This window comes from Protopterus annectens, chromosome 14.part0, assembly GCF_019279795.1.
Source record: "Protopterus annectens isolate FY-2018-M chromosome 14.part0, PAN1.0, whole genome shotgun sequence".
In the NCBI taxonomy this organism is placed as follows: Eukaryota; Metazoa; Chordata; order Ceratodontiformes; family Protopteridae; genus Protopterus; species Protopterus annectens.
In genome coordinates this window covers 790,699,808-790,718,547 of record NC_056748.1, presented here as the reverse complement: position 1 = coordinate 790,718,547, position 18,740 = coordinate 790,699,808, and the positions used below count along the sequence as shown (strand labels likewise).

The 18,740-nt window shown below is 43.5% G+C and overlaps 1 protein-coding gene across 2 annotated transcripts in view; it reads left to right on the top strand.

Moving 5' to 3' along the window:
- SEMA4G (semaphorin 4G) overlaps positions 1–18,740 on the top strand; it is a 1,755,375-nt gene that overhangs the window by 1,616,021 nt on the left and 120,614 nt on the right. For both annotated transcript variants that reach the window (XM_044056541.1, XR_006362793.1), the window contains exon 14: positions 1,051–1,112. In XM_044056541.1, coding sequence (XP_043912476.1) covers positions 1,051–1,112 — 62 coding nt within the window. The remainder of the gene's footprint in view (positions 1–1,050; positions 1,113–18,740) is intronic.

Sequence of the window (18,740 nt, the reverse complement as noted above, 5' to 3'; positions counted from 1 at the left end):
TTTTACAATAAAAGAATGTGCACAAACTTTAATATAAAAAGCATTTACTGTCTTGAAAATCACCTCCTTAGTTTGTGAAACCTAATTGTGATGAGTCCACTTGTAAGAGAAAGAAACAAAGCAACCTGTAATCTTAAATGTTGCAGCCTATTTTACAAACCTTCTGAAACTTAATTTTACAAGACTGAATTACACAGTTGCTCAGGATTTTTTCCAGTGCCTTTCATGACATCTTTTGTTAGACTGACATTCTAGCAAAATTCCAAGTTGTTATTTCTCTGTTTAGTTTGAGTAGTCTTTCCAACTACTTTACCATGGATTATCAAGACAAAATAAAACTTGTGTAAAAAAAAAAATTTTGTATCCCAAGTGATAAATATAGCTTTGTCCAAGCTGCCTAATCTTCACTATAAATTTCTTCCCATTTAATGGCTGCCTGCTTATAAATGTCCTACGTATTTATTTTAAGAGCACTGCTTAACAGTACCATGTAATTTTTGTGTTGTCGGTGCACATGGGTGTAGATGCATCTCTGCTCGCTTGCAGTTGGTAAACTGTGTAGATAGAAAACAGGAGTTTGCCAAGAATAGAACTCTGAAAGAATACAACAGTGAAAGCGCAGAGTCTGTACTTGGTTTTGGCTATTTTATTTGTATGCAGTTTTTGTTTTATGAATAGCGTTGAAACTCACAAGCATCACAATATCTTCCTGGTACTCTTTTAATTGTTAATTCATCACTGTATGCAGTATGGCAGACTTTTGATTAGGCTGGTAAAATAGTTCCCATCCACAATCCATGTTTAAATATAGTTACAGATTGCTTATCTTAATGTGAGAAATTCTGTTATCATGTATTACTCATGTTAAATTCATAGTTGCAAGGGTTTAATACTTTATATTTGGATGATGACGCCATCTGAGTGTTTGGTCAAATACTTTATCATCTTTGCTCACAGGCAGTACATGAAAAAAGTTTCAAAAGTGTGTACACTAGGAGAACTAACAAGAGATCAGACCCTTTTTTGAAATACTTTGCTTTATGTTTGTAGGACATTGATGGTACAGGACATAGTGAAGGGAAGCACTGGATGTTCAAACAGCACTGTGAGAGGTAAGATGTCATTTGCATCAGATTTCAGGTAACTGCTTTTTGTGGACTTCAGTTAATCAGTTGTCCACCTTAAGGAAATGTGACACATTATTTAACAATTTAACACACAGGTCAGTAATTTCATTTTGTTGTGTATTTTTATTTTCTTTACCATCAGATGTTTAACTCTTCTGGAAGAATGTGTATAGCCACTCTTTGCAAGTATTTACTGTTTTTTTTATGGGCTAATAGATGCATTGATGAGTTTAGGATGTGCTCACGTAAGAGCAGAGCAAGGAAGAAAAGCATAAAAAGCATATTGCTTCGGCACTTAAATCAACCCTGTTATAAGAGTATACACTATCCTAGTACAGAGCAAAGTGAGTCTGTTTGTTGAGCTTTTTTTCTATGCTCTGTAGATAAATCTTTTTAGTCATCGAACACCTGGAGTTGTAGGCCTGAGAGGAGCATTATTGTAGGAATCTGTATGCATCCTTTAATGCATTGTAGTACAGAACACATATGGTGTGTTTGTAAATCCTTTGCCAAATACTCAACTTCAGTTTTGTTCTTTTTATTTCTTGTTTAAAAATTAAATTTTGAAGGTAGCCCAGTGAAACTGTTGTGTAAACGTACTGCATAAAAATGCAATTTTAGTGCTTCAGTCCCTTTAGAAACACCCAGAAGAGCTCTGCAGAAGAGAGTAGGGCAAGGAAGCAAAATAACAGGCTTAGGGGAACATGTGCTGTTATTGCATGCAGGCAGCCATCCTCAACTGCAGAAATGTTTGAAAACGTATGCTGAAAGTTGATTGGTCCTGTCGTTGGATTTACCCTCTGCCAATCAATGACTGTCAACTCTGTACATCAGTAGATAGCTTGTGAATGTTTCTCTCGTTTTTCCATGTTTTAGAAAAGGTGTAGTGATGTAGTTTTTGTGCTTTATATTAGACCAACATGCAGTTCTTGGCAAGTGATCATTAAAGGAGTGAGCCATCGCACCAGAGAAGGGTATTATATTTTGAGGGCCTTAGCATCTGCCAGTGAACCTTAGTCTCTTCCCAAGTATTTTTGTTTGTAGGTCCAGACAAGAGAATGTCATAGTGTGGCCTGGAAAAGGATTTCTTACTTGTGCAGGAGAATGGCAGCATAAAAGTGCAGAATGATCCAAAGTCAGGGAGAGGGTTATGCAGTGTTGTCATCCGCACCGCACTTTCTTCTGCTAATTTGTAGTGGTGTACACAGTAGCAGAAGCCTCAACCTCCAGTCTCCCCCAAGCAGACACCATGGCATCTGCAACCACCTCTGTCAAAAAAGGAGTCTGGTAGTTAGCACAGAAGATTAATGTCCTGAATTGTTAATGAAGTGCAGGTTTGATTTCTTCCACTTACATTTGCCTACAGTGTGAATCTAAGCAAGTCATAAACTTTACCAGACAGTGCTTCTGGGTTACCCATGAAAAGGGCAGTAGTGTCCGGTGGGCTTACCCAGTTAAAAGTTAAAAAGGAAGGGATAGAGTTCTTCTCTTAACCCTTACTCCCAGGTATCACTCCAGATACTGAGTCAATAATCAGTATCAGGTCTCCTGAAGTTTAATGACCCGCCACTGTGCTAAGCTGTCTTAAAGAAGGAAAGGAGGATGCATTAGTTCAGAAGGGGGGAACATCCAGTCCAAGACACTTTATTTTATGGCTTTATCAGGCCTTATTAATGCTGTTGAGGAGCAGAGTAAAGGCTTATAGTTGGCTGGAAGAATGTAACTGGGGCCATTTTTCATTTTATTAAAAATCTCCTGTTATAACAAAATTTGCCTTGACATAGGTAGAAAGAGCAGGAGGTGTTTTCAGCAACAGTTTTGGGAATATGCATAAAGAGACTTGTAGGTGCTTTGAAAAGTTAACCTTGACAGGTACTCTGTTAGAATGTTATCTTGCTGAGTGGTAACTGGAAGTTGGAGAAGGAGTCAGAGAGAATAATCATCTTGCCACCTTTTAGATGTTTTGTCACATCTGTGCAATTCGTATCCTGGTGGAGACACTTTAGAATCTTTTATCTGTGGTGTGTGCTATATTTCATAAATGGATAGTATATCCAGCTAGAACTGAGAGATTCAGCTGTGGACTAGGCTACTTTTGTGCAGTTAGCCTAGATAGTTATGTGAATTGAAGATCTACACCATCTTAGTGGTAATATTCTGTGATGATCTGCACCCTGTTAGTATTACTTCTTACAGTAGCAAGATCAGAGTTTTAAAGAAGAATACAGCACATTTATTTAGCTATGTATGTTATGCTTTGACACATATAGCTTCCAAAGTTTCAGGCCCCTTCTGTGCACCCAGACAGTTAGCTCGAGCTGAGCTGAATAAAAAGACAGGTTTGGCACCAAACCCTTCAGAGCTTTCTTGCCTTGGAAGAGAGCACTCCTCTGTGGGCATTCAGGGATCAACAGTCAGCTTGTGCTGTTCCTTTGCTGAGCATATAAGTTCCCTTTGGGGAAGAAACTTCCACATGAAATAATTCTTGTTTTATTGTACTTTCCTATTCAGGAATGTTATGTTTAAGTTATGAATTTGTGTTTTAATGGACTGTCATGAGACTTGAGCTCCCATTTAAAAGTAAAAATCACTTTTTTTGTTGTCTGTTTAAAAATTGTTTGAAGTAATTGAAAATCATTTTTTCTGTGGAGAAATTGTGTGTATTTTACTTTTTGGGGCTGGCAAAGTGTTGTAAATTGTTTTTGAATGTGTTTTTGTATGAAATACGTGATTTTTAAAGATTATAATTTTTTGCTGACTTTTGCTGCATTTTTTCCTCCAGGAAAGAGGCACCATTTTTGGCTTGACCATGGAACAAACTACTGGTCCCATGCTTGGTCCTTCTTTGCCTTCTTCCAGCCACAAAAAGAAAGACTTAAACAAACAGCTTTTGCCACCACAGTAGGCTATCAGTTTGCCTCAGCCGCAGGTGGGTGACAGCTGTCATCATAGCTTGTTCCTCAAGTCACTCATCTTTTACCCTGGATCCCTGTGGTGTAGCACATACAGCCACTATGGACCAGGGGTTAGCCATGTCCCCTGTGGCTGTTCGGGTCCCCTCAGTGGGAAAGGGAAAAGCCACCCTTGTTGGACTTTGGAGAGACAATAGGGAAGACTTCTCCATTTGGTCAGAATGTTGTGCCCATCACTGGGAAAGCTGCTGCTGCTATTTGTAACACTGTTGGCCCTATTTTCTTGTCAAAAAGAGAAATAGAAAACTAAACACATATCTGCTTCTATTCAACTTTTCTTCTTCAGGATTAGTTTGCTGGATCTGGTTCAGGGTTTAATTCAGACTTTTGATCCTTCTCATAAGGTGGTTTCTGATAAAAGAAAGAGAGATGCCTCTTTTCCTGAAGAGGTTCAAGATTCCAAATCTGGACAAGGAAGACAGAGACAGATACAGGGTTTTCTCTTCAATTTCTGGTTCAGACTCCAAGAACAACTTAGTTTCTGATTCTCCCTCTGCGAGTTTCTCTTTCTCTGAGACTATTTCTAGAATGTGTCAGTATTTTCAGTGGGAGAACACTGAGGTTTCTTAGTTCCTCAGAAAATACTATGCGCTGTTACAGAAGGAATTTCCAGAACCTTCACCCATTCTTCCACTTTGTTGACTTTGGAGGATGTATGTCATAGCCTGAAATTTTCCTGATATTCAGCTTGCTACCTGTAAAAAAGGCAGGAAGATTGTATAAAGTTCCTTAATCTTTTAAGTTTTTATAAACTTTTCCCAAACCTGACCCATCAGCTATAGCTTTGGTTATTCCTACTGCTGTTAAAAATGTATTTAATTCCAGTCCTACTCTTTCTGACTAGGCTGGGAAGATTTTTGATAAGTATGGGGGGGGGGTGAATGTGCTCTTCTGCAACTTTGATTTTCAGAATTTTGAGTTGTCAGGCTTATATGTTAAATTTTATTCTGAATAATTGTGAATGTATGAGGAATGTTTTGACTGCAGTTTGTTCTTGTAAGGAAACCAATCTGCTTTAAATTAGCTTTTTCAATTGCACAAGTAACAACTCATTGTTTACATTGCATGTATGACTCAGTTGATACTTCTTCCATGGCTGGCTGGTGGTTCTGTTTTGAGGAAGTTTGTCTGACTGCATTCTCAGAACCTACCAGATGATGTGGAAAATAAGATTTGAAATTTTCCTTTGGACTGAGAATTAATTTTTGGTTCCTCTGCTGCAAAGGTAGTCAAAAAGGGTGATGAAAGGAGTAAGTTGATTCAGGAAGTCGACCGCCCTTCTTTTCAAAATTTTCTAAGGGATTCTATAACCCTTCATCCATTTTGGCAAAAAAACAAAATAAACAGTCTCAACAAAATGTGAGTAAACTGACATTCAAGAAGAAATGGCCGGGGAGGGGGGCAAAAATAATTCAGCCCCCACCCCAAAAAAACAAAAAAAAAAAAAACAATAAAACAAGGACATTTCAGCCAGTCAGAATACCTATTTAAGGGACCTTTTCCACTCATCCCACCCTGGCAACCTGAATCTCCACTTTTATCTTTGTCAACAGATGGTCTCAGACAAATGGATTTTGAAATGGATTTTGAAGATAATTTATCAAAATTACAGATGGCAGTGGGAGGAAATATCCCCTTTCCAGGTTGTAATTTCTCATCTACCAGATCAGACTCCCCAGTCCTTCAACACATGCTGACCCAGGAAGTGATAGAACCAGTTCCTCCTTTCCAGGTTGGGAAAGGTTTTTATTCAAGGATGTTTTTAGTGCCAAAGAAAAAATGTGATTGGAGACCACTTCTTGATCTTTCTTTCCTAAACCTGTCTGTGATACTGCCCATGTTCAAAATTCTGTCACTTTATAACATATTACCTGTTCTCCCCCATTTAAGTTTACTGGTTACACTAGATTTAAAAGATATTTATCATCACGTCCCTATTCTTCCAGATTTCAGGTGTTTCTCAAGGTTGTGTGTGACTGGATCACATTACACATACCCTTTGGGCTATCCACTGCACCAAGAGTGTTCACAAAGTTCTAGTTGTCATTCCATTTCACTGTTGGAGTATTCTTTTCAATAGGGATCCTCTGCCAATGGTGGCCCAATGTCCAGCCAGTATACCAAAATCTTAAGGTTGCGTTAAGGATCACTGCACATCACATGTATGCTCCTCATGTAGCATAGGGCATAAAGGCAACGTCCAGACATACCATCCTCAGAACTTCTTTGCCAGCAGTCTGAAAGTCATCTTTTCATCATTGGCCTGAATGCCCATTCTTTTGCTGGTTCACCAAGCGTTTCCAGTAAGTGCCCCATTGGGGTTTTGTTGTCTTACCTTTCTTTTGCTATATTGCTGCTTGTCGGGTTTCACAACATCCAAGAAGGATAAATGCCAGTGTGGGAGATAGATTCCTCATAAAGAATGCCACAAACAGTGTCTGTTTTGCCTTTGGGGTTCGCACTACCATATGTCCTGTCAGGCCTATGTTCCCAAAACCATTTGTAGTAGACTCTCTTCTTTGGTGCTTTATCTTCAGAAGCAACATCTTAAACGTCTGGCTAAAGACACGATGGAGAGAACTTCCTGCTCCGAGGGACAACCATCTGGGAAGAAGAAAGCTAGACTGGAATACTCTGCTGTTCAGCCTCCACCAGATGTCCCTCCTAAAGCAAGTGATAGTGCAGAGGTTCACCCGGCTTCTTCACTGGATTCTTCTGTTATGACCGGGTTGCAGGCCGGTGGGGATCCAACTTTGGGCACATCCAAGGAGGCATTGCAGATGTCTGTTTCAGATGTTCAAAGCAAACCCATGGCTGATTATATCAGAGGGGTCTAGAGGTGTTCCCCAAATTTTAGTTAGAGAAGTCATCCCTACTACAATTATTGAATGCCATCTGGGGTCGGAGCTTTCCAAATTTTTTAAGGTGGATGTCCTCTTAAAGAAAAAGCAGAAGACTAAACATATTTCCTCTACTCCCAAGGATTGACACAGTGAATGGCAGTTCTTCAGGGATTGTTTAGTGCTTTGATGGCTTTAAAACCTCCTCAGGGAGTTTCTGTTCCAGCTCCCCTTGGTCCTGTTCCCCCATTAAGAGACCCAGAGAACGGGAGGCAGATTCAGATGAGGAATCCCTTGCTTAGTCCTCCCAGATTCCCTCTACTTTGGACTATGGATCAGAGGAAGAGGAATCTACCAGTCCTGGTACTTCCTTTAAAGAGATTTCTTTTGGAGAGACTATCTCTAGGATGATGGAGTTCTTTAAATGGGATTGTGCTCAAGTTTTTAAGATACAAAAAAGATATGAGCTTCAACAGATTCTCCCAGACCTTCTGCTGTCCCTCTGTTTTGCCTGCTTTGTGGGATGCCTTTTCTAATACATCTAAGGCTTCAGATCCTCATCCTCCCTGCTCCCAAGAAACCCGATAGGTTCGATAGGGTGCCAGAAGACTGTAAGTTCCTTGGATAGATGTCCTTCTGCTGACCCTTTGGTGTCAGTAGCTTCCGACAAACTGTCTCAATTACTTCCTTCTCCTAAGTTACTGCCATCTGACAAAGGCTAGGCAATAAGGTCTTATACCTCTGCTACCTTGACTTTTAGGGCTGCTAATTATCAGATCCATATGTCCAGGTACTTGTTGGCTGTGGTTTTCCCAGACCTGTCAGGTGTTTTCTGGTTTTCCAGACTCTGAAGGCAAAACTTCTGCCCTTTCCCTTTTAGGGACATCCTGCCAGGTGGCTTGTCATTCCATCAAATGTAGTTTTGATGTAGCAGATGCTTCTTCTAGGGCCTATGCTTTTGGGTCAGAGATAAGGAGGTATTCTTGGCTTCAACTTCATCCTTTACCTGATGATGTTAAGGCTAAGGTGATTGATGCTCCTGTAGATCATAAACACATGTTTGATGAGGCTGCTGCTGATTTAAGTCCTTTCAGGATAAGGGCAATGCTTTACAGGAAATTAAACGTGATGTGATGTTGTCAATGTCGCCTTTATTCTCACTGATCTGATGGGTCTGGTCCAATCCATCGGATCCATCTAGGACATTTTCCAAGCTGGAGGTCTTCAGCAAAGCTCATGGGCCTCATTCTTTACTCATAATGCAACCCCCTAGATTCCTCAAATCTCATTTGCCATGCAGCGAAGGGATGGTATTGCACGCTCAGAGCTAAGTGTTTCATTTTTTGGTCTATTTATAACTATACTTCTTTTCTAAAACCTAAAATATCTTTGCCTTTTTATCTTTTCAATAGTTTACCCTAATGACTATTAGTTAGCATCCGTTTAAGTTAGAGGTCGTCTAACCAACATCTGTTTTTAATTAAAGGAAATTATTCTCCTTTTTTTCTTTCCCTTTACAAAAAAATGTTTTATTTAAATTTCTTTGTGTGAGTCTGCGATTATATGCTCTTATTCCATTCCATCTTGGATATGTCTCAGAAACAAGAAGGGGGAAGTCTTTAGGTTTCAAAAAATGTGAAAAGTGCAGAAAGAAGATGCCCCTGAGCGATTTGCACATTCTGTATGTGTATTGCTTGGGCCTCTTTATTTGGAAGAATCATGCTCCATCTGCCACAGTTTTAAACACCGGGCATTAATGGAGTGTAAAAATAAACTTATATTGAAAGGCCTGATTAAAATGCCTTTTTCTGAGGTTATATCGCCAGAACTGTCCAAATCTGACAAACCTCTAAAATGTGCTTCATCGGAGCCAATATCCTCTTTGGAGCCAAAACAGAAGGTTCCAAAGTTGTCTGATCCAAAGGCACCACCTGAGCAGACATGTCCGATTGGTTCAAAGGCCCCCTCGGAGCAGAAAGATCCCTCGACCACTACTGTGTCTACTGAAACTAGACAGAGGAGCTGATTGCCTTCTCTGCAGCCAGTCTCCTCTCTGCTCCCACCTCCATTTCTGGCCAGATCCAGGTCACCTACTTTTTCTACCCAATCCACTAGGAGTTTATTCGATGGTGTTGTGGATGGGGTGGTGGAGGGACTATTAAAGACACCGGCTTTGGCCAAGTTACTTTTGAATCCAAGCCCAAAGGAATCGGATCACATTCAATCTTCCCCCTGAGCACCTGCTCTTCCTCTGTTCCATCCCCTGGTTTCTGAGCTGGAAGAGTTTGGTATCCAGGTTGTCTGTATCTGGTCGAGGACCCGTAGGTTCCTCGGATCTTTTACCTACCCCAAGTGTTTCCATCCAGTCAGAGCAAGAGACCTTTGGGAGCCGACACTCCCCAGTCGGATCCATGGAGCTGGTTTAGATCTCACCGGATCTAACCCTGACTAAGTGGGCCTCAGCATGATTGAGTTTGGCTCTTTCCTCAGCTTTGTAGCTTCCATCTTCTGCTGCAGAGGTTCCTTTGGCTCCGACAACTTGTTTGTCAGATCTAGGGAGTGCTTCAGAGCAGAGGCGGACTGCCTCCAAGGTAATGAGGAGGGTTCTGACTACTTCTCTGTCTGAGACATAGTCTCCTTTGGATCTTCCTCCCGCTTCTATCCAGATGTCTTTGTCATCTCACCTACCCTCTCCACAGATCCGCAGAGACCCTAGGCCTCAGGATGTTCCACAGGGAACCGCCCCCTCTTCCAAAACCTCCCCAGAATATCCCACTGAGGAGGTCCCTTGGAAGAGGACATGCAAGAGGAAGCATCTTCACTCCCTTGAGGAGTCTGTCACATCCGACACCACCTTGATGAACAGAAGGGTCCCCACAATCACCTCCTGAAGATGTCTCCTTTGGAGACAAAATTTTAAAACAGAGAGGCAATTGGCAATCCACCTCCCCTTCGGCCGAGGAATCAGTTTATCAGAAGGCTTTTGGGTCTCACGTTTCAACCTCTTGGGTGACTCCTCCTTCCATCGAGCTTATCAAGTTAATCTCTCAGAAGGCCTGGGAGACCCCAGACTCCGTAGAACCTACTCCTAGAACATTTGGATCTTCCTCCCTCTTCTGTCCAGATGTCTTTGTCATCTCACCTTCCCTCTCCATAGGTCCAGTTAATTGAGTTAATCTCTCAGAAGGCTTGGGAGACCCCAAACTCCTTAGAACTTACTCCTAGGACATTTGGATCTTCCTCCATCTTCTGTCCAGATGTCTTTGTCATCTCACCTACCCTCTCCACAGGTCCGCAGAGACCCTAGGCCTCAGGATGTTCCACAGGGAACCACCCCCTCTTCCAAAACCTCCCCAGAATATCCCACTTCAACCTCTTGGGTGACTCTTCCTTCCAACGAGCTTATCGAGTTAATCTCTCAGAAGGCTTGGGAAACCCCAGACTCCATAGAACCTACTCCTAGAACATTTGGATCTTCCTCCCTCTTCTGTCCAGATGTCTTTGTCATCTCACCTACCCTCTCCATAGGTCCAGTTAATCGAGTTAATCTCCCAGAAGGCTTGGGAGACCCCAGACTCCATAGAACCTACTCCTAGGACATTTGGATCTTTCTCCCTCTTCCGTCCAGATGTCTTTGTCATCTCACCTACCCTCTCTCCACAGGTCCGCAGAGACCCTAGGCCTCAGAATGTTCCACAGGGAACCTCCCCTTCTTCCAAAACCTCCCCAGAATATCCCACTTCAAGCCAAATAAGTACATTACTGCCTCTAAAGATAAAAGCTTTTTAACAAAAGGTGTAGTGATTGATGCCATGGATGTGGCGGCGGCCACTAAAAAGGAGCTTTCTGAGATCAACTCCTCTATCCATCCTCCTAATAAGGATTGCAGGAACATGGATAGATATGGGAAGCTCATCTTTTCATCAGCCACGTTTGCCTAATGGTCCCTGAGTTATCTCACCACTTCACAGAGGGATATAATAAATAAATTATCAGACTCCCTCCAAGGAGCTGTAGCTGATGCGGCGGCAGTTAGTCACTGCTCAGCTCGCTACCCTGAATTCAGTCATTAGCTCGTCCCTGAGACTCGTATCTTATGCAGCAGATGGAACGAGTAGGGTGGCAGGATCAGGTACCTCTCTCAGTAGGCAGGCCTGGATGCACCTTTGTGATTTTGCGGAGCCCTTCAAGTCTTCTTTCATTGACTCCCGTTTTGACGGCTCTTCTCTCTTTGAGCCTAAAGTGAAGGAAACACTCACCAGGCATGAACAAGAAGGCAAGACCCAATCTTCTGTTGGAGTACATTTTTCCGCACCTACTAGACCCTTTCCCAAAGGTCAGAAAGGTAGTGGGAAGATGTGGTTCAAAAAATCTCAAAGTCTCTCCAAGACACACAGGGTGAAAGTTCCCCTAAAAGCAGAGAGTGGAACAATAATGAAAGACACCACCCTTGCGGCAGGGGAGGCCTGCAAAATCAGGGCTCCAGAGAATCTTTTTTTTGGTGGACCCTTCCAGCGCTCCTAAAGGAGTGTCCGATTGCTTCCCTCTGGAGGCACTTGAGGGTCGATTGTCTCTGCACCAAGAAACCTGGCCAAAGATAAAACTACAAATGGGTGCAGGACATAATATCCAGAGAATATATCATTCCCTTCTCCTTCACCATTTCTGTAAACAAGTCAGTTCCAGATGTTTCACCCAAACAAGGAACAAGCAACTTTAGAATTCTGAAAGTTGCTAAGAAATAGAGTCTATCTGAAGTAGTTTACTTCATTTGCTCTTCAACCTCTGGGTCTTCGAATCCACATCGGATCAGACACGGCCGTATTTTCCAGCTATAGCTCCGAGCTCCATGCTCCTCCCCTTACCCATAATATGCCCTACTGTCTCCCTTCACATCTCATTTGCCGCCTGAGAGGAAGCAGCATGGTCCGAGCTCCAGAGCATTTGGGAGTTTTCTGATACACTAATTTGTTCCTTTTTTTGGCTTTTCTTATCTAGATTCTCTTTCACCCTTTTTCTATACCTTCTCAGGGTTCTCCGTAGTGTAAAAAAAAAAAAAAAGTAGTAAATAGGCTTTGCTATCTTTATTCCCCTTTTTTCTTTCCGCGTGGTGTGTCTGTGTCTGTGTGTGTGTGTCTGTGTGTGTCTGTGTGTGTCTGTGTGTGTGTGTGTGCGCGTGTGTGTGCATGTGTTGAGCCGGCTAAGGCATGGCGGATGCCTCTAAGTCAGCCTTCAAAAGGTGCACAGAGTGTGGCCATAAGCTTTCTCCAGCAGATGGCCACACTCTGTGTGGTTTGCTTGGGGGGGGGGGGTGTCTCACCTCCAGTCCCACTGTCCTATTTGGACTGGGTTTAATCCCAGGGCACTTAAGGACAAACTGATCCTTAAGGGCCTGTTGCCCTCTTCTGCTGGGACTGAGTTCCCACCTTCCCCTGCTGGGAAAGCAGCGGCTGCTGCTTCATCTTCCCCTTCCACAGCCTCAGGAACACACCAAATCCACTGGATACACCACACAGAGGAATCCACAATGTAGAAAACTTCTTTAATGAAGAACTGGAACACACAAGCGCTTTCGCATAGTAACACTATGCTTCTTCAGGTGTAATAAAACATGAAATTGAGCAGCCTTTTATACAAAAGCTCTTGGTGCTCAAAACTGGCTAATCAGAACACTAATTGAATAATTATAGCATTCAAGCTAAGCTAGTTTAAAGGGGTATCATTAACAAATTCAAAGATGTTAAACATAGACAAAAAGAGAATAAAAAACATATGAAAGAGCATGAATAAAAACAGTTAACATAAAATGCCCAAAAACGCTTTAAAACAATTATGCTGTCACACCAAAAAACAGCAACTTCTGGCCTAAGCTGACAGTGCAAGCCTGCTGAAAACTCAGAGTTGCTTATAAAACAAAGCAGCAAGTGTCAGTGATCAAATACATAATATGGTCCATATTTCAAAAAGTTCACAAAATATGAGCAAAAGAACCACGAATACATTAATAAAATACTTTAATAAAAATAAAATAGATAATATCCCTAGAGGTAGAATCGCTCAACAGAGTTCATCGTGAGCCCCTTATCATAGAGCAAATAATCAGAGCTAATGCATCAAAAACACCAGATGATCATATTGTTGTATCAGTAAGGGCAAATGGTATTATCAAACTCTGCCTAGCAGAAATATCCATGTAATAAATATTGTCAAGAAACGGCAGTGTAGTGTCATTAATGAATAGTGCAGAACATGCCGGTTAATAAAATCAGCTTAATATCGCCTTCTCAATGAAAAAACATCTATAGAACCTACTAATGCACAAAATCCTAGACCTATATAACATAGTTGACTTACACAAAAGGTAAGTAATAAAACTCACCAGTAACGGCAACAATGAAAATAGGAATAAAACCGTTGTAGCATCCTGTATGCTCGGAAAGCCATATGACGACAGTCAAAACAACGAAAACTGGTCCGACAGTAAAAAACATCCTATAACCAACAGCAACTGTCGGACTAAACAAAGAAGGACACACCTTCATCATAACCAACTGATCAACGGCTTTACGTAAAACCAGGAAAACCAACAGCCAGAACCAACTGAAAAATCAAATACTGAGTATTGATACAAGTATATGAAAATATATAATAAAGCATCAGAGGATCTGGCGGAATGCAAAACACTATTTGCCACTATAAAGATGGTGCACATAAAAGTGGCAGCGTAAGCCGCCCAATAAGATGTAGACACCCAACGGGATCTCACCATAGCATATAAATATAGCGACTGAAATATGGTGTGAATATAATGCAAATCTACCATAATAAAATAGGCAACAAAGAGAGACACAATGATTACAAGAAAAATATATATAAAGGAATATACAAAATGGATATGTATACAAGACGTAAAACCAACTGCAAGTTAACTGCACACATAATATTGTCCAGTTATACAAAATACCAGAAGACTTATATAAGCCAAGCAGCAGTATGTAATGACATGAACTGGGAAATGAAAAATCATAAATGTTATGGACACAATATGGAGGGCTTAGAAGTGCACGCAACTGGTTAATAAACAGGTGTAGTGTAATGTGGCACTCCTAAACTTACCTAAAGCCACTATGACATAGAATATACTAATTAATACAATTGGAACATGATGAACAGTTATAGGGAGTCAAACCATAGTTCAATCATGCCTCAGTTGGGCCTGAGCAACATCACATTAAACATAACTAACAGATAGGTATGTAAAATTACGGACAGACCTAAAACTCAGTGTAAGAAAAATGGAAAGTGCATGATACATGCGGCATCACCAGGAAAAGGTGAACCCATGGGAAAGCACTAAACAATCTCAGAGAGTATAAGTGCAGAACCAAGATGCACTGAATAATGTATCAGACAAGGTAACCAATAAACTTATGCTTACTTCCTCATATTGAGAACTGGTTTAACTGAGACATATTGGTTAATGCCTGGATGTAAATGTGCTTTCAGGGTAAAGATCCACTTAAGCTCCCTGAGAGCCAACTGGTTCATATTGTCCCCTTCTCTATAATTGATTGCCATCAATTCCAGAACCATAAACTTGAATCTATGTGTACTAAATTCCCAGGCGTGTTTGGCCAAGGCACTACTGTCATTACCTTTGTTGATATCATAATAATGGTTGTACACCCTATCACGAAGTCTTCTCTTCGTAAGCCCTACATAAAAAGCCTGACAGGAATCGCATATGGCCAAATAGATTAAGTTAGTACTATTGCAATCGCTGTAAAACCTGGGTGTAAACAGAAAAGAACCATCGGGATGGGTGAAACTAATAGCATCTGATATATGTTGGCACATATGACAGTGGCCACAGGGGAACGTCCCTGTACGACCATTGTGAAAGTGATTTGTTGGACGATGCCGCTCTATACACAAGGTTTGCTTCAAATTATCACAGGTCTTATAGCTGAATGTTGGATGAGCACCCACAATATTCCTGGTAAATGGATCTGCGACCAGCACATTCCAATTTCTGCTGATGATTTTTTACATTTTTCCGCACCTACTAGACCCTTTCCCAAAGGTCAGAAAGGTAGTGGGAAGATGTGGTTCAAAAAATCTCAAAGTCTCTCCAAGACACACAGGGTGAAAGTTCCCCTAAAAGCAGAGAGTGGAACAATAATGAAAGACACCACCCTTGCGGCAGGGGAGGCCTGCAAAATCAGGGCTCCAGAGAATCTTTTTTTTGGTGGACCCTTCCAGCGCTCCTAAAGGAGTGTCCGATTGCTTCCCTCTGGAGGCACTTGAGGGTCGATTGTCTCTGCACCAAGAAACCTGGCCAAAGATAAAACTACAAATGGGTGCAGGACATAATATCCAGAGAATATATCATTCCCTTCTCCTTCACCATTTCTGTAAACAAGTCAGTTCCAGATGTTTCACCCAAACAAAGGGAACAAGCAACTTTAGAATTCTGAAAGTTGCTAAGAAATAGAGTCTATCTGAAGTAGTTTACTTCATTTGCTCTTCAACCTCTGGGTCTTCGAATCCACATCGGATCAGACACGGCCGTATTTTCCAGCTATAGCTCCGAGCTCCATGCTCCTCCCCTTACCCATAATATGCCCTACTGTCTCCCTTCACATCTCATTTGCCGCCTGAGAGGAAGCAGCATGGTCCGAGCTCCAGAGCATTTGGGAGTTTTCTGATACACTAATTTGTTCCTTTTTTTGGCTTTTCTTATCTAGATTCTCTTTCACCCTTTTTCTATACCTTCTCAGGGTTCTCCGTAGTGTAAAAAAAAAAAAAAAGTAGTAAATAGGCTTTGCTATCTTTATTCCCCTTTTTTCTTTCCGCGTGGTGTGTCTGTGTCTGTGTGTCTGTGTCTGTGTGTGTGTGTCTGTGTGTGTGTGTCTGTGTGTGTCTGTGTGTGTCTGTGTGTGTCTGTGTGTGTGTGTGTGTGTGTGTGCGCGCGTGTGTGTGCATGTGTTGAGCCGGCTAAGGCATGGCGGATGCCTCTAAGTCAGCCTTCAAAAGGTGCACAGAGTGTGGCCATAAGCTTTCTCCAGCAGATGGCCACACTCTGTGTGGTTTGCTTGGGGGGGGGGGGGTGTCTCACCTCCAGTCCCACTGTCCTATTTGGACTGGGTTTAATCCCCGGGCACTTAAGGACAAACTGATCCTTAAGGGCCTGTTGCCCTCTTCTGCTGGGACTGAGGTCCCACCTTCCCCTGCTGGGAAAGCAGCGGCTGCTGCTTCATCTTCCCCTTCCACAGCCTCTGGGATTCACCCTCCCGCCAAGAGGTCCAGGGAAGGGGATAAAGTCAAGAAGGACTGGCCTCGCAAGCGATCTCCCAACTGCTTGTCGGAGGCCGACCCTGTGCTGAAGGTTAAGCCTTGTTTACAGGTCAGTGACACCTCGGCTGAAGCCCGAGGTACAGGTTAGCCAGTCACCCCCTAGCCTTCCCCCGCCGGCTTTCCGGGGATCCGCACTCAAATCCCAATGGGGCTCTTGCCAGGGCCTTCTCTGACCGGAGTGGGTGCCTTCCAGCCATTGTTTAGACCTATCACTCCTTCTCTGATCCGACCTGCAGTTTCGGAGTCATTGGATCCAAGGACGATGAGAGTCGAGGGGTCAATGCCGATGGCACTTTGTACCTCGACGCCGGCCAGTGCCTTGAGAATGACGATCCAACTGGATCAGATCTGGGCTCTCGGGGTCGGATCCAAGGGAGTGCTCTCTGCTCCGAGCTTGTTGGAGAGAAGCATTCCCCTCGGCGTCTCGACTCTGGCTTCCGGTCAGATCAGGGGGGAGCGGCTTCCACTAGGTCAGCCCAGGAGGTCCATTCCCCTTTTGCATTCGACGTGGTGGAGAGGGTTCTCACAGGGTTGAGGGCCTCTGACAATTTTGCCTATGGAGTCCGTCCAGACCCCCCTGGCCTTGTGTGGTTCCGACCATCTTTCCCTCTCAGGGACAGCCCATAGCCGTAGTGCCCCAGGAAGTTCCACCCTTGGAACAACCCGATTGCGAGACCTCCCCAGACAGTCCCCCTGAGGAGCCCCCTGTAAGCATCCATGTACAAGGAGGCAGTTGGACTCTCCTCCAGAGTCCCTCACCTAAGAAATGGACCCAGATGAAGGGGAAGGTTTCCCCTGATCACCCCCCCCAAGGACGTCTCCTTTGAAGACATCATGGAGCTCCTTTGCCAAAGGGGAGGTGGTCCGCCCCAAAACCAACCTCTGACGAGTCCGTGTTTCTGGAGGCATTCGGCTCGGGCCCATCTACCTCTTGGGTGTCCCCTCCTGCCAATCCACTTGTGGATTTGATAACATCTAGGGCGTGGAAGGAGCCAGACACCATAGAGCCAATACCCAAGTGCCCAGATAAAGTCTTAAGCCCCCCCCCCCCCACTGACAAGTTACACTGGTACAAGGGGTCCTCTGTAGATGCTATGATGGTGGTGGCAGCCACCGAAATGGAGCTCACCCAGAAGAGCTCCACGGTCCACCCGCCTGACCGAGAGTCGAGAACGCTGGATCATTTTGGAAAGCGAGTTTATGCTTCAGCGACCTTCTGTGTGAGGGCACTGAACTACGTGGTGCATGTCATTTAACTCCAGAGAGATCTGGTCAAGGAAGTCATGGAGTCTACCCCAGGGTCTATATCGTCAGAGGACAGGAAGACGTTTGCACGAATGGCCACTGTAAAAGCTGTAGCCAACACATCTATATGTTTGCTCTCCCAGCCATGGAGGGAGCCGCACGGGTGGCCGGGTCAGGTGTTACCATCCGGTGTCATGCCTGGCTCCACTTATGTCAGTTCTCGGAGCCCTTCAAGGCGTCTTTTACCAATGCCCCTTATGATGGTTCTTCCCTTTTTGGGAAGACGGTCAGAGAGACTTTGGTCCAGAGCGAGAAGGACGGAAAGATACTGTCTGCCATCGGGATCTGCTTCTCACCACTTCAAAGTCCTTTTCCAGGAATTAGTGAGGCCAGAAGAAGATGTGGTTCTGCAAGTCTCAGGCATTTTCCCGGGACACTCAGAACTCACCTTCCCCCAGAGGCAGAGGGACATATGATAGATGCCGCCCTAGAGGCAGAGGGGGTCTTAAGAATTCCGGGTCCTGAGAACCTTTCTTGGATAAACCCGGGCAGCAGCCCTGAGGGGTTGCCCAGCTGTCCTTCTCTGGAGGCATTCGGGGGTCACTTGTCGCTTCACCCACTAGCATGGGAGTCCATCACTGCAGATCAGTGGGTGCTGCAAGTCATATCCAGAGGATATTTTGTTCTGTTCATGGATCCTCACCCATCCAACAAAGCCCTACCGAACGTTCCACTCACACAGTGGTAAGAGGCAGCAGTGCAGGTAGACTCATTGCTGAGAAAACGAGTCATCCAACTGGTCCCCCAGACCAGTCCGAATCCGGGGTTTATTCCAGATTCTTTTTAATTCCTAAAAAGATGGGGGACCTCAGATCAATATTGGACCTGTCCAAATTGAACCTATCAGTAACCCAGGCAAAATTCCGTATAGTCACGATTCAATCTATCCTGCCCTATCTGCAGGCCAGAGACTGGATGTGCTTGATCAACATCCAGGACATGTGTTATCACATCAAGATGGACAGGCACGCCTAGTGGTTGGTTCGCTTCTGTCTGGGAGCCAATCATTACCAATTTTGAGCCCTCCCCTTTGGTCTCAACACAACCCCCTGGGTGTTTACCAAGGTAATGGTGGTAGTAGCAACTCACCTGAGGCTTCAGGGCATTCAGGTCTTTCCATACTTGACAATTGGCTCTTT